General features: G+C 44.8%; 1 protein-coding gene across 2 annotated transcripts; it reads right to left on the reverse strand.

Moving 5' to 3' along the window:
* Positions 1-2,035: 2,035 nt before the first annotated feature.
* On the reverse strand, positions 2,036-15,445 carry LOC120916510 (DNA-directed RNA polymerases I, II, and III subunit RPABC5-like). Of its 2 annotated transcripts, none has more exons than XM_040327520.1 (3): positions 15,338-15,445; positions 8,029-8,143; positions 2,036-2,367 (listed from the first exon to the last, which is right to left on the reverse strand). In XM_040327520.1, exons 2-3 carry the CDS (start codon positions 8,121-8,123, stop codon positions 2,259-2,261), a joined length of 204 nt encoding a protein of 67 aa, XP_040183454.1. In that variant the 5' UTR covers positions 8,124-8,143; positions 15,338-15,445; the 3' UTR covers positions 2,036-2,258. The 2 variants fall into 2 exon arrangements, with proteins under 2 accessions (XP_040183454.1, XP_040183455.1); XM_040327521.1 differs by having other exon boundaries at positions 15,283-15,417.
* Positions 15,446-16,154: the final 709 nt, after the last annotated feature.

Raw genomic sequence — 16,154 nt, forward strand, 5'->3', positions numbered from 1 at the left:
CAAAGATGCGCCCAGATACGTCAATCTGGCCCATAGTGTCTACAAAATAGGGGATAGTTTTTTGGTATTTTTATAAATATTTATTTTTTACTAGTAATGGTGGCGATCAGCTATTTTTATTGGGACTGCGACATAATGGTGGACACATCGTACACTTTTGGGACCATTGTAATTTTTACAGAGAACAGTGCTATAAAAATACACTGATTACTGTGAAAATGACACTGGCAGTGAAGGGGTTAACCTGTAGGGAGGCGCTGAAGGGGTTAAGTGTTTGATTACTACTGTGTGGGGGAGTGGCTTGGCGTGTGATGTCACTGATCATTCCCTATGACAGGGAACAGACGATCAGTGACACTCACACTAGGAAGAACGGGAAAAGGTTTGTTTACACTTACCTCTCCCCGTTCTTCAGCTCTGTGACCCGATCACGGGTCTGCGGGTCCGGTCACAGAGCTCAGGACCGGGTCGCGAGCGACCCTTGGCTGGGCTCCTAAAGGGCAACGTACCTGTATGTGATTGTGTCCAGCCGTGCCATTCTGCCGACGTAAATCGGCATGAGGCGGTCCTTAAAGCGGAGGTTCGCCGGTAAAATGCTGTTTTTACCCTTAGATGTATGCTCATTTAGTCTAGGGGAATCGGCTAGTTGTTTTAAAATCCGAGCATTACTTACCGTTGTAGAGGGCGATCTTCTCCGCCACTTCCGGGTATGGGCTGCGGGACTGGGCGTTCCTTCTTGATTGACAGGCTTCCGAAAGGCTTCCGACGGTCGCATCCATCGCGTCACGATTTTTCGAAAGTAGCCGAACGTCGGTGCGCAAGCGCAGTATAGAACCGCACCGACGTTCGGCTTCTTTCGGCTACTCGTGACGCGATGGATGCGACCGTCGGAAGCCTGTCGGAAGACTGTCAATCAAGAAGGAACGCCCGCTCCCGAAGACCCATACCCGGAAGTGGCGGAGAAGGTCGCCCTCTACAACGGTAAGTAATGCTCGGATTTTAAAACAACTAGCCGATTCCCCTAGACTAAATGAGCATACATCTAAGGGTAAAAGAGCAAAAACAGCATTTATGGGTGAACTCCCGCTTTAAGGGGTTAAAAAACATTGCAAGTACTGAAAAATACCTTTAGATTCAAAAATCTAATTTTCTGTAATGGGTAGAGCTGACAGACTGCTTTTGCTACACTGAAATGCTAAGAAGTGTCTTCAGTCTAGCCTGTGCTCGCTGCTAGAATGTAAAATATTACTATGTCCAGCAGACCAAACTGAGCAGGGGTGACATCACTGTGTTCAATTTTAGTATAGCAATTGTCTGTACTTGCAGCATTAAAAAAGGAAAAAAGTGTATTCTAGAAATGTACTGAATGTGCCTTATTTTGCCCAGACCAAAAAAAGCATTACATTCTTGTCCATTTGTCAGCCTGTAATAAAAACCTGGTATTTATTAAAGCGGTCCTCCACCCTAAAGTGGAGTCCCGCTGATCGGAACCCTCCCCCCCTCCGGTGTCACATTTGACACCTTTCAGGGGGGAGGGGGGTGCAGACACCTGTCTAAAGACAGGTATTTGCACCCACTTCCGGCCACACGCTACGGGCGAAAGACGGGCATTCCGTCACATCCCGTCTGTCGCCCGTTGTGTGCTGGGAACACTCGGCTCCCAGCACACAGCGTGTGAGCCAATCGGCGGGCGCAGCGCGACTCGCGCATGCGCCGTAGGGAACCGGGCAGTGAAGCCGCAGCGCTTCACTTCCTGGTTCCCTCACCGTGGATGGAGGGGGGAGCAGCAGGGTGACGAGCGATCGGCTCATCCTCTGCTGCGATCACCGCTGGACTCCAGGACAGGTAAGTGTCCTTATATTAAAAGTCAGCAGCTGCAGTATTTGTAGCTGCTAGCTTTTAATATATTGTTTTAGTGGCACATCCGCTTTAAATCTGTGTGCAACTTTTAAATTGAGCAAAAGCGTTATTTCTCAACTGGGAAATGACGGTGGAAATGTAGGTGTTATGGACAGTACAGCCTCTCAGACACTGATGAGTTCCAACCTTCAGTCTATCTTTAATCAAAGTTGGAGAATTCTACAGCAGATAAATAAATATATTTTATTAACTCAACATGCAATACTTTTAAATAAAAGTCTTGATGATCTAGAGATCTTGGCCACAGTCCCTGCTATTGCAAAGGCTTCCATGTACACAAGTGGATATGAAGGCTGTCATTTGCTTTGGTGTTCCTCACTATGCAAGGAATCTTTTGTTTACTTTTCTAGGGGTGCATAATTCAGTAGCTTCTCAATTAGATCTACGTGAGAGAGCAACATCCGTCGACAACAGTACCGCTTCAATCCTAGGGCATCCAAAGCATCCCTAAAACACAGAAAGGTTGAGTTAGGTGGAGGCTTTATGTGCCTCACATCAGTGCAAATGGCTTAAGCTTCTACTGAGAAAAAGATTCAAATTTTATAGCTTAGAATTCATTCTTGTAGTTTCCAATCCCACTCAGTTGTTGGGAAGTATGATATCTACCCTTTTAAGTACTTACTGGGTATATTAGTCTTATGCAGGGCCGGATTTCCCACAAGGCCACCGAGGCCTTCACCGTATCTCACGGCGGCTCCTGGCGATCACGTGACAGGCTGCGTCTCCTCTCTCATCTCCTCCTCGTGTCCCGCTGACATGTCAGCGGGGAAATCTCGGCCCCGCCCACTGCTTCTGCAAGACGTGCAGAGAGGAGACATAGCCTGTTACAAGAGCGACGGGAGCCGCCGTGAGAAGGAGGTATATTTTTAATGAACTATAGAGACGGGGGCACTGTATTAGCATTAAGAACGGATAGTGTAAAAATATATTGGTTATTCCTGCAACAGGAGGGGGATGGGTGGCACTGTCACTAGGTGAGATGCAAATGACTGAAAGTGGGTTAACAACCAATCAATGTGGCTGATTACTTTGCAGGGAGAAAAAAACAGCTACATCACTGCTCCGTGTACAGAGCCCTGACTTCTTAGTAAACAGTGGGGGGGGGGGGGGGGGCGACACCTGAGATGTAAGGAAGCACTCCGCTGGGGACAGTGACACCTGAGATGTAAGGAAACACTCCGCTGGGGTCATTGACACCTAAGATGTAAGGAAGCACTCCGCTGGGGACAGTGACACCTGAGATGTAAGGAGCACTCCGCTGGTGACATGGACACCTAAGATGTAAGGAAGCACTCCACTGGGGACATGGACACCTGAGATGTAAGGAAGCACTCCACTGGGGACATGGACACCTAAGATGTAAGGAAGCACTCCACTGGGGACATGGACACCTGAGATGTAAGGAAGCACGCCGCTGGGGACATTGACACCTAAGATGTAAGGAAGCACTCCGCTGGGGACATGGACACCTGAGATGTAAGAAAACACTCCGCTGGGGACATGGACACCTGAGATGTAAGGAAGCACTCCGCTGGGGTCATGGACACCTGAGATGTAAGGAAACACTCCGCTGGGGACATGGACACCTGAGATGTAAGGAAGCACTCCGCTGGGGTCATGGACACCTGAGATGTAAGGAAACACTCCGCTGGGGTCATGGACACCTGAGATGTAAGGAAACACTCCGCTGGGGACATGGACACCTGAGATGTAAGGAAGCACTCCGCTGGGGACATGGACACCTGAGATGTAAGGAAGCACTCCGCTGGGGACATTGACACCTGAGATGTAAGGAAGCACTCCGCTGGGGACATGGACACCTGAGATGTAAGGAAGCACTCCGCTGGGGACATGGACACCTGAGATGTAAGGAAGCACTCCGCTGGGGACATGGACACCTGAGATGTAAGGAAGCACTCCGCTGGGGACAGTGACACCTGAGATGGAAGCACTCCGCTGGGGACAGTGACACCTGAGATGTAAGGAAGCACTCCGCTGGGGACAGTGACACCTGAGATGTAAGGAAGCACTCCGCTGGGGACAGTGACACCTGAGATGTAAGGAAGCACTCCGCTGGGGACATGGACACCTGAGATGTAAGGAAGCACTCCGCTGGGGACATTGACACCTGAGATGTAAGGAAGCACTCCGCTGGGGACATGGACACCTGAGATGTAAGGAAGCACTCCGCTGGGGACATGGACACCTGAGATGTAAGGAAGCACTCCGCTGGGGACATGGACACCTGAGATGTAAGGAAGCACTCCGCTGGGGACAGTGACACCTGAGATGGAAGCACTCCGCTGGGGACAGTGACACCTGAGATGTAAGGAAGCACTCCGCTGGGGACAGTGACACCTGAGATGTAAGGAAGCACTCCGCTGGGGACAGTGACACCTGAGATGTAAGGAAGCACTCCGCTGGGGACAGTGACACCTGAGATGTAAGGAAGCACTCCGCTGGGGACAGTGACACCTGAGATGTAAGGAAACACTCCGCTGGGGTCATGGACACCTCAGATGTAAGGAAGCACTCCGCTGGGGACAGTGACATGTAAGGAGAAGAGACCCTCTGTGAGCAGCCCGCATCTTCCCCAGGCCAGGAGCAGGGGTCTGAGACTGTGACGTCACCACCACCACCAGAAAAAAAAGAAGCAGCCAGCAGGGATTACACACTAGCCGGTATGATTGATGACCATGATTTATCATCATGTTGTGCATGTGTGTGTGCCACTGTGCCAGGCCCAAGCAGAAGCAAGCAGCCAGTTAAATGTTATAGTGCTAAATATGGATGCAAGCTCTCTCGCATATGGGTTAGTTCTTGCGGGCGCGCTCCGGTGATACAGTCGGCGGCTATAGCCACCAACTGTATCACTTGGCCCCTGTGTGTGTGTGTGTGTTCGAACGCCTCCGCCGACATATACCGAGTGCAGTACACTCGGGTACATTCGGCAAGGCTCGCGCTCACACTTTGTGACGTTTATGCGTGAGCACGAGCGAAGCCAAGACTAGCCGAATGTACCCGAGTGTACTGCACTCGGTATATGTCGGCGCAGGATTTCGAACTGAGCGGCTATCGGCGTATATCACGCACCCACGATTTTCCCCTTATTTTAAGGGGAAAATAGTGCGTGATATACGCCGATAAATACGGTATATGATTTGGGGTTTGAAAGCAGCAAAAACTCTGTACTGAAACAATTTTTACAAGCTTGTTTTTATATCTCCTTTTAAATACAATTTTAAAATGTCTATATCTTTAAAGAGGAACTGCAGTCTGCTTATATAATTTGTAATAAAAATATATTTGCCATTCTGAAGCTTCCCTCCTAGCATTTTGCATATTATTTTATATATACTGTGATTCTGTACTTGCCAAATATGCTACAGAAATTTCCCTCCACTGAGTCTGGCTGCATCCATTTTAACGCTGGGCGGCTGAAGCTGCTGCCTGTTCACATCCTGGATTTACAGCTCTACAGCTCTCATTGGCCCTCTTATGACCCCCCCCCCCCCCGCAAACTCTCACAAGCGTTAAAGAGAGAGCTGTGCATGATGTCAATAGCCTAGGCTTTTTACAAGACAAGAAACAGGAAGTGGTCTGTATAAGGTATTTACTGGCAGAAAAAAAGAATTACTATCCAAAGTTGAAACACGAGCAGAAGATTTAGTAGATGGTAAACTGAAAAAATGATGGAAGGTCCGCTTTAAGATGTGTTTAACCGCTTGCCGACCAGACGGCGGCAGGTCGGCTCTGCTGGGCGAGATTACGTAGCTATACGAGAATAGAGAAAGCTCTATTTGTGGGGAAAAAAGGACGCCAATTTTGTTTGGGAGCCACGTCGCACGACCGCGCAATTGTCAGTTAAAGCGACGCAGTGCCGAATCGCAAAAAGTGACCCGGTCATTGACCAGCAATATGGTTCGTGGCTTAAGTGGTTAATTCGCGTTCGTCTTGTTTTCTTATTTGCAGTTTATGGGATTGCATGCAAGGGGTGAAGGAGGTGCAATACCCTTGAAATGTGTTGGTCCTCTTTTATGATTCACCTTTGATACAAGTTGTATTATATGGTCCCTTCAATTTGGGCGATTCTCACATTTGTTCTTGTGTTCTTAGGGACATGGGGCCAGATTCCAGATTCACATTCCGTCGTATCTCTCAGAGTATCTATGCGACTGATTCATAGAACCAGTTACGCATAGATATCCCTTAGATCTGACAGGTGTAATTGTTTTACACTGTTGGACCTTAGGATGCAGTACCGCGGCCGCCGCTGGGTGGAGTTCGCGTCGTAAAGCAGCGTCGGGTATGCAAATTAGTAGTTACTAAAATTCGAAATTTAAAAATCAACGTCGTTTGCGTAAGACGTCCGGGAATACGAAAGTACGATACGCACGTCGCCGTTCGAAAAAATGACGTCACTTCGCGCAAAGCACGGCGGGAATTTTGAAACGGAGCATGCGCAGCAGGTCCGGCGCGGGAGCGCACATAATTTAAATGGCACACGCCCCTTTAAATTACGCGGGCTTACGCCGGAGGCCGCCAGCGTAGGTTTTCATTGCAAGTGCTTTGTAAACAAGGAACTTGCGATGAAAACTTGCGGCGGTGTAACGTATCTACGATACGTTACGCCGCCGCACTTCTACGTGAATCTGGCCCATTTTTCCTAAATTTCTGTACAAGATGGCACAAATCAACATTGCAGTTAAGTTAGGGTAAATCTTTACTTTCTGTCCTAGTGACTCGTATTACCTTGGAAAGTAAGGTGAAATCTCCGCCCTAAAGGCAGCATAAAAAAATTAGTTTAAAAAATGTGGGCCTGACTTTTGTTTGAACATTATCCATGCTTGAGGCTGGGTTCACATATATGCGATTTGGATGCAGGTTTTTCCCACATCCAATTTTCATGACAGGAGATTGTGACTGGCTCTCAATGGAGCCGGTTCGCACAGCTCCAGGCTGGCCATGTTCCGCCCCGGAAGGATTTATCCACTTCCTGACCGGGCCATTTTTTGTGATACGGAACTGCGTCGGTTTAACTGACAGTTGCACGGTCATGCGACGCTGTACCCAAACAAAATTGATGTAGTTTTTTCCCCATAAATAGAGCTTTCTTTTGGTGGTATTTGATCACCTCTGCAGGTTTTTTTTTTGCGCTATAAACAAAAAAAGGGGGACAATTTTATTTTATTTGTTTAAAAGATGCGATAATTTTTGCGCAAACCAATCAATATATGCTTATTGTGATTTTTTTTTAAAATTCAATTAATTAAAAAAAAAAATCACAATAAGCGTATATTGATTGGTTTGCGCAAAAGTTATCACATCTACAAAATAGGGGATAGATTTATGACATTTTTATTATTATTATTTTTTACTAGTAATGGCGGCTATCGGGGACTGGGACATTGCTGTGGACAGATCGGACACCTACCTAAAATTTTTGACACTTTTTTGGGAACCAGTGACCAGTTATTACAGTAATTAGTGCTAAAAGTAGAGTTAGTAGAAAGACAGGATCTGTGTGATCTCACCAGTCAGAATGGAGATCTGCCTTGTATACACAGGCAGATCCCCGTTCTGTCATTGTGGTGGAACGATCGCGGCTGGCCGGGGAACATAGAGCCCGCCAGATCTGGTGATTGGCTCCCCCACTGGTCAATGGGAGTGCACGTGTGCCCACAAAAGCGATATCCCGAGCCCACGTACAGCTACGGCGATTTTTGGGATCGTGCCACCTTGCCGCAGTATAATGAAGGTGGCTGGTGGGCAAGTGGTTAAAAAGGGTCCTATGGGACCTTGGTTCCAATTCAGGCAAATTCTGACCTGATTCGCACCTGAATTGGTGAACAGGGGCGCACCGGACCCCATGATGTAAAGGGGTCGCAGCATATGTGAACTCCGCCTAAAAGGGGGGAAATGTGTGTCTCCTGGTTCATTTCCTGAAGCACAATGCCTTTACCAATTCTGACAGTAATTGCATCAAAATAATTCTTTATGCAATTTATTAAAATTGCTGAACTCCATATTTCTCAGCCTGGCAATCTGTAACTAAGAATGTTACCAGTTTACTTAGTCAACCAAGTGTAGTATTAATTGAAGTCTTACCCTTCTGTATATTCAGCCTGAAGAAGGCCCAAGTACGCCTCCCATTTATTTCCAACAACTTTCCCACATGTAAAGCATCTCACAGGGATGATCATTGTGTGCTAGAGACTACCGCCTAAAGACATCAGAAAGAAACATGTTTTATTCAAACGATCAGTGAATTTCATTAATTATTATGAAATAATGTTTATTTTTTTTCAATTATTTTATTAATTTTGTTTATATCCCAATCTTTCAAAAAATGAGATACAATTCTCGCCATCACCATCACATATTACAAAAAAATGTTTTTCCTTCCTTTTCATTTGTCAATTACCAATAAGTATTTTTTGTGTTTTAAAGCGGGGGTTCACCCGAAAAAAAAAAATTCAACATTAGATTGAGGCTAATTCTGGGAAGCACAATCGGGTGTTTTTTTCAAAATCAATGCAGTACTTACCGTTTTTAGAGATAGATGTTCTCTGCCGCTTCCGGGTATGGTCTGCGGGACTGGGCGTTACTATTTGATTCACAGCCTTCCGACCGTCGCATACAGCGCGTCACGAGTTGCCGAAAGAAGCCGAACGTCGGTGCGGCTCTATACGGCGCCTGCGCACCGACGTTCGGCTACTTTCGGCAACTCGTGACGTGCTGTATGCGAAGATCGGAAGGCTGTCAATCAAATAGGAACGCCCAGTCCCGCAGACCATACCCGGAAGCGGCGGGAGAACATCTATCTCTAAAACGGTAAGTACTGCATTGATTTAAAAAAAAAAACACCCGATTGTGCTTCCCAGAATTAGCCTCAATCTAATGTTAAAAAAAAAAAATTCGGGTGAACCCCCGCTTTAAATCCTGTAGTGGCCATATTTTACCCTTCTCCATTATTTCTTTTAATTGTGCATCATTTTTTTTATCCATTTTCAAAACAGTCTCCCATTCCTGGTGGAAAATTATTAGTCTCTCTTATGCCAGGTACACACGAGAGGATTTATCCGCGGAAACGGTCCTCCGGACCGTATCCGCGGATAAATCCTCTGGCGGATTTTGATCTCCTGGTTGTACTAACCAGAAGATCAAAATCCCCACGGAATTCCGTCCGCGGTGACGTGTCGCGCCGTCGCCGCGATGATGACGCGGCGACGTGCGCGACGCTGTCATATAAGGATATCCACACATGCGTCGAATCATTACGACGCATGCGAGGGAGGGAATCGGACGGATCGATCCGGTGAGTCTGTACAGACCACCTGATCGATCCGCTGGAGCCGATTCCAGCGGATAGATTTCTTAGCATGCTAAGAAATTTTTATCCGCTGGAAATTGGTCGGCCCGAAATATATCCGCGGATAAATATCCGCTGGATCGTACACACCAGCAGATCTATCCGCTGAAACCGATCCGCGGATCAATTTCAGCGGATCGATCCTCTCGTGTGTACGGGGCCTCAGTGGTATCAAATGTGAATTAAATTCCCATTTTCCTGTTTGTGCATCAAAACCCAGATTTACCAGAGCTTTCTGTGTTATATAATGTGTATTCTCACTCAGTTCTCTTAGTTGTGCCGGTATCCAAATTATTTTCCTGTCGTGTATTTCCAATATAACCCATTGTTTTTCTTTGTTATTTTTTACCCATTCTAACACCCGTGATAGTAGTTTAGCATTGTAGTAGTTCTTAAGGTCTGGTACCCCCAGTCCCCCCTGCCCTTTATTTTTAGTCAGTACTGTCAAACTTATTCGGGGGTTCCTTTTCTGCCAAATAAATCTTAGTAATATCATTTTTAGTGTTTTAAAACATGCCTGTGGGAGGGGAATCGGTAGCATTTGCATCTTATACATAATCTTTGGTAAAATTACCATTTTAAAAATATTTATTTTGCCTAACCAAGACAAATATTGTGTTGCAGTTTTACTTAATTCTATTTTTCTTTCTTTCCATAGTGGGATAAAACTTGTTTGGTATATTGTCTCAGTGGAAGTTTTTTTTTTTTTACCCAAAAGTATTTTAATTCAGTTTTTCTTCAAATAAATGGAAACTCTTGTTGGTATACCTGCTCGTCCTGATTCCTCAAATTAAAAGAGAATTTATTCATACTTACCTCAGTGAATGCAGCATCAGACCGATGCTGCAGCTGTCCCCCGCCGTCTCTGCGCTGAGAACCGAGCCACCGAACATCGCGATGGCTCGGTTCTCACAGATCCCCGAGAGGAGAGCTGCTGACTGTCAGTCAGCGTCTCTCCTCTCTGATCCTCCACACTCACTGGAGCGCTGAGCTGTGGAGGGGCGGGAGAGACTGTCTCAGCGGCTCGCTGACACTGCCATCAATCAAGGCAGCTGGTGGATCCAGACTTGGGAAGTCGGGATGATGCGCTGCCTCGACTGATGGCAGTGATGTTAGCAGAGAGTGGACTTCAGACCGCTCTCCGCTGAAAACGGGTCACAAAACGAATTGCACTCCTGTGACCCTTAGGAAAAGCCCAGCCTAAAAATCCCAGGCTGGACTTCTCCTTTAATATGTAGGATCTCTGATTTGGAAGGGTTAATTTTAAAGTTTGATATATATTTGTATGTTTTTAATACTTTCAGTAAGTGGGGCAGGGTTATCCTGGGACTAGTTATATAAAACAGAATATTGTCGGTGTAAGCCACCAATTTGTGTTCTTTGTCTCCTATCTTTATCCTCCTTATGTCTGAGTTCTGTCTGATCCCTGCCAAAAGCGGTTCCATCGACTGAACAAACAGCAGGGGGGACAGGAGGCACCCCTGTCTCGTCCCGTTGTACATCTCGAAAGGCCCAGAGACTGTCCTGGTTACCTTTACCCTAGCTGTGGGCTTTGATCCAGTGGGTCATTTTGGGCCTACTTCCATTACCTCTAATGTGTTCTGCATAAATCCCCAGTCTACTCTGTCAAACCAGCCAATACCTTGGAAAATAATTTCATATCTGCGTTCAGCAGTGAGATAGGTCTATAACTTGAACACAATGAAGCATCTTTTCCTTCCTTTGGGATGAGGTGGATTGCGGCCGCCAGAGCCTCCCTCCTCATCTCCCAACTTGTTCCTATCCCATTTATATAGGAGCATAGTTTGGGGATTAAAATATCCTTAAACTTTTTGTTATAATATGGCGTTAGCCCGTCTGGGCCTGGGCTTTTCCCTAAAGGCCAGTCTTTTAAGATCCTATCAATCGCTTCTTCTGTTATCCTCTAAGACACCTAGTTTATCTTCTGAGATTTTATTTAGGCCTACTTCTTTTAGAAATACTTTTGTTTTTTCTAAACTCTCCTTTTCAATTTCTGGTGTCTCCTTCTGTTTAACCGAATACAATTTGCCGTAATATTTCTGAAATACCCCTGCTATTTCTGTTGTTGTATATACAATTTCCCCAGTGCTAGTTTTTGTATTTTCTCTGAGTAGTTTTTTTTTTTTTCTTTTTTAATAGTTTAGCCAGGAACTTCCCTGTCTTATTCCCCCATTGATACCTCACTGTCTTGATTCTATTGAAGGCCATTCGGGTTTCCTGTTCTTTTAATTCCTTCCTTTTTAGAGTAACCGCCTGGAGTACTTCATGCTCACCCTTTTTTTTATGTTGCTGTTCCAAGTCAAAAATTTCTTTCAATAGTACTTTCCTTTTCCTTGCTCTCTACTTCTTTTTTTCCGCTCCCATCACGATCAAGATTCCTCTTATATAGGTCTTATGGGCTTCCAATAGCGTGGCTTCTAATATTTCTCTGGTATCATTCATTTTGAAGTACTGCTCTAGCTCTTTTTTTATCCTATTCTTTGCTACTTTATCCTGGATTAATTCTTTGTTTAGTCTGCATATACAGTGGGGTTCGAAAGTTTGGGCACCCCAGGTAAAAATTTGTATTAATGTGCATAACGAAGTCAAGGAAAGATGGAAAAATCTCCAAAATGCATCAAATTACAGATTAGACATTCTTATAATATGTCAAAAAAAGTTAGATTTTATTTCCATCATTTACACTTTCAAAATTACAGAAAACAAAAAAATGGCGTCTGCAAAAGTTTGGGCACCCTGCAGAATTTATAGCATGCACTGCCCCCTTTGCAAAGCTGAGACCTGCCAGTGTCATGGATTGTTCTCAATCATCGTCTAGGAAGACCAGGTGATGTCAATCTCAAAGGTTTTAAATGCCCAGACTCATCTGACCTTGCCCCAACAATCAGCACCATGGGTTCTTCTAAGCAGTTGTCTAGAAAACTGAAACTGAAAATAGTTGATGCTCACAAAGCTGGAGAAGGCTATAAGAAGATAGCAAAGCGTTTTCAAATGTCAATATCCTCTGTTCGGAATGTAATTTAGAAATGGCAGTCATCAGGAACAGTGGAAGTTAAAGCAAGATCTGGAAGACCAAGAAAAATCTCAGACAGAACAGCTCGCAGGATTGTGAGAAAAGCAATTCAAAACCCACGTTTGACTGCACGATCCCTCCAGAAAGATCTGGCAGACACTGGAGTTGTGGTACACTATTCCACTATAAAGAGATACTTGTACAAATATGGTCTTCATGGAAGAGTCATCAGAAGAAAACCTCTTCTACGTCTTCACCACAAAAATCAGAGTTTGAACTTTGCAAATGAACATATAAGCCTGATGCATTTTGGAAACAAGTTCGGTCCGATGAGGTTAAAATAGAACGTTTTGGCCGGAATGAGCAAAGGTACGTTTGGAGAAGAAAGGGCACAGAAACAACCTCTGTCCAACTGTTAAGCATGGGGTTGGATCAATCATGCTTTGGGGTTGTATTGCAGCCAGTGGCACAGGGAACATTTCACGAGTAGAAGGAAAAATGGATTCAATAAAATTTTCAGCAAATTATGGATGGTAACTTGATGCCATCTGTGAAAAAGCTGAAGTTAAAGAGAGGATGGCTTCTACAAATGGATAATGATCCTAAACACACCTCAAAATCCACGGGGGATTACATCAAGAGGCGTAAACTGAAGGTTTTGCCATGACCTTCACAATCTCCTGACCTCAACATATTTGAAAATCTATGGATAGACCTTAAAAGAGCAGTGCGTGACAGCCCAGAAATCTCAAAGAACTGGAAGACTTTTGTAAGGAAGAATGGGCAAAGATTCCTTAAACAAGAATTGAAAGACTCTTGGCTGGCTACAAAAAGCGTTTATAAGCTGTGATACTTGCCAAAGGGGGCAGTACAAGATATTAACTCTGCAGGGTGCCCAAACTTTTTCAGACGCCATTTTTTTGTTTTCTGTCATTTTGAAAGTGTAAATGATGGAAATAAAATCTTTTTTTGACATATTATAAGAATGTCTAATCTGTAATTTGATGCCTTTTGGAGATTTTTCCATCTTTCCTTGGCTTCGTTATGCACATTAATACAAATTTTTACCTGGGGTGCCCAAACTTTCGATCCCCACTGTATTAGTCCTATTTTGGACCCCCTCTATCTTCATTTTCATTGTCACTTGGGTCTGAGAAGGTTGTAATTTCAATGTTCGTACTAATCACTGACTCCAGCAGCCTATGTTCGATCAAAAAATGTTTTATTCTTGAGTATGTCCCGTGTACAGGGGAGTGGAATGTAAAGTCTCGTGTTTAGGCGTGTTATATTCTCCATACATCCAGTTGATTATACCCATTTACCACGGATGTGGTTCAACACAGACATAATCCGACCTTGAGCACACTAAACCCGCGGAACAGGGAGCAGATAATTGCTAAATCTAGGTACCCCCCCTCCAAAAAAAAAAGAAAACATTTCAAAAGTGGGAGAGGAGAGTAGGAGGTGTTAATGCGAAGTTCCGCGTAAATGGCCTGGTAATCTACTTTTCATGAAATCATTTTTTTCTGTGCTTTTCTGCCTTCTTGTAATGTCTTCCCTGAGATCACAATGTCTCCTTTTTCCCCTTACTTCTGTTTCTTTGGAATGAGCAGTGCAGGTTAATTGCGGTTATGAGCACTGCTCTATGCACACTACAAACCCCATGGTCCCTGGTCCATAGTCAGGACCGCCATCAGGAATTATGGGGCCCCTTACACTGCTTCAGGCATGGGCCCCCTGGAGCAAAGAACCGGGGGGGGGGGGGGTGCTGCCGTCTCAAATTAAGAAGCGGGGGGCTGCCATGAATTAAGAAGTGGAGGGGGGGCTGCGGCCACGAATTGAGAAGCGGGGGGGTGCTGCCGCTGTGAATTGAGAATTGAGGTCAGGGGGCTTTGGGTGTGGACGAACTAAAAAGAAAGTGGTGGGGTTGCCCTGGGGATCTCTGGGCCCCTTACAAAAATAAATATATAAAAACAAGGGCGGTAGCCATCCGGGGCCCTGGGGACCTCTGGGCCCTTTAATAAAAACAAAAACAATATATATATATATATATATATATACTGTATATATATAAATAAATAAAAAAAATATATATATATTTTTGTTTGATTATAAAAAATAAATAAAAAAAGGTGGGTTGCCCGACGGGGCCCTGGGTACCTCTGGGCCCTTTAAAAAAAAAAAAAAAAAAAAAAAGTATATAAAAAATAAATATTTTTGTTTGATTATAAAAAATAAATGAAAAAAGGGGGGTTGCCATCCGGGACCCTGGGGACCTCTGGGACCTTTAATAAAAACAAAACAAAAAAAGAAATATATAAAAAATAAATATTTTTGTTTGATTATAAAAAATAAATGAAAAGAGGGGGGTTGCCATCCGGGACCCTAGGGACCTCTGGGCCCTTTAATAAAAACAAAAAATAAAAATTTAAAAATATAAAAACATCCGGGGCCCTGGGGACCTCCAGGCCCTGAATTTTTTTTTTTTATTTAAAAAAAAAAAAAGGGGGTTGCCGTCCAGGCCTCTGGGGACCTCCGAGCCCCTTACAGGTGTACTGCCTGTACCCCCCTGATGGCGGTCCTGTCCATAGTTTCTCTGAGGAGTGACCAAGAGAGGGTGGCTAGGTTCGTACAGTGGGACCAGGGAGAATGAACGTTGTTGTCACCCTCTAACAGGAAGTCAGATCCCAGCAGCAAAAAAAAAAAAAAAAAATTTGAAGATCTGGAGGAGGCTTACAGCAAGAAAAGAGAAGGTTTGAGTAAGGAATACATATATATATATTTAAAGCAGAGTATAGTGTCCCTTAGAGCTAAGATATTCAATTGTTGCCATTTTTAAGCCCTATCATGCCAGCTGTCAAGTGGCAATAATATGGGCAGTAACTATAAATAACTCCGTACTCTCTTCTGCTGTATCCCATTCAGGATTTTCATTGTAAAGCATGGGGTTACTCACAGGATCCTCCACTCCTGTCTGGATGAAGGCTTCCAGATACTGTACAATTTCTTACCAGTCACCGTGGAAGGAACTTTCTAGTCTTCCGTATGTAGCAGCAATGATCGTGCGCTTTGCAGACTTAGGTAACTAAATGCCGCAGCTTGTTTTTGCAGTCGCTACAAGCAACCGCTAGATGGCAGCAAAGTACGTTGTTGTGCGAGTTATTAATAGGCTCAGTACTCGCTGGGTTATGTAATGCTTTTTGGCCAACCTATAAAAACAAAAGGAGCAGCATCCTGCACTGCAATGGTGATAAATTAGGTCTTAAATTGAATTTATAATATTTTTTATTATTTTATTTTTTCTAGATATACATGTAGCACTACCCCCGGAGGAGCTGCTGGATATTTTCGGACGGTACGTTACCTCTATGTCCTCGCCGTCCAGGGTGATGGATGAGAGTAGAGAGAGTTCAATGTTCACACTTTACACTTCTAGCCGGATTCAGGTAGGGGCGCGTATCTTTAAGGCGGCGCAGCGTATCGTATTTACGCTACGCCGCCTTAAGTCAGAGAGGCAAGTACTGTATTCACAAAGTACTTGCCTCCTAACTTACGGCGGCGTAGCGTAAATGGGGCCGGCGTAAGCACGCCTAATTCAAATGAGGATGAGGGGGCGTGTATTATGTTAATGGGGGGTGACCCGACGTGATTGACGTTTTTTACGAACGGCGCATGCGCCGTCCGTGTACATATCCCAGTGTGCATTGCTCCAAAGTACGCCGCAAGGACGTATTGGTTTCGACGTGAACGTAAATTACGTCCAGCCCCATTCACGGACGACTTACGCAAACGACGTAAAATTTTCAAGTTTTGACGCGGGAACGACGG

The sequence above is a fragment of the Rana temporaria genome, chromosome 10, assembly GCF_905171775.1.
Source record: "Rana temporaria chromosome 10, aRanTem1.1, whole genome shotgun sequence".
In the NCBI taxonomy this organism is placed as follows: domain Eukaryota; kingdom Metazoa; phylum Chordata; class Amphibia; order Anura; family Ranidae; genus Rana; species Rana temporaria.

Coding starts and splice junctions, on each gene's coding strand:
- LOC120916510 (XM_040327520.1), bottom strand. CDS start 8,123: ATGATCATCCCTGTGAGATGCTTTACATGTGGGAAAGTTGTTGGAAAT. Junction 2,368..8,028: donor CAGGCTGAATATACAGAAGG/GTAAGACTTCAA, acceptor TCTGTGTTTTAG/GGATGCTTTGGATGCCCTAG.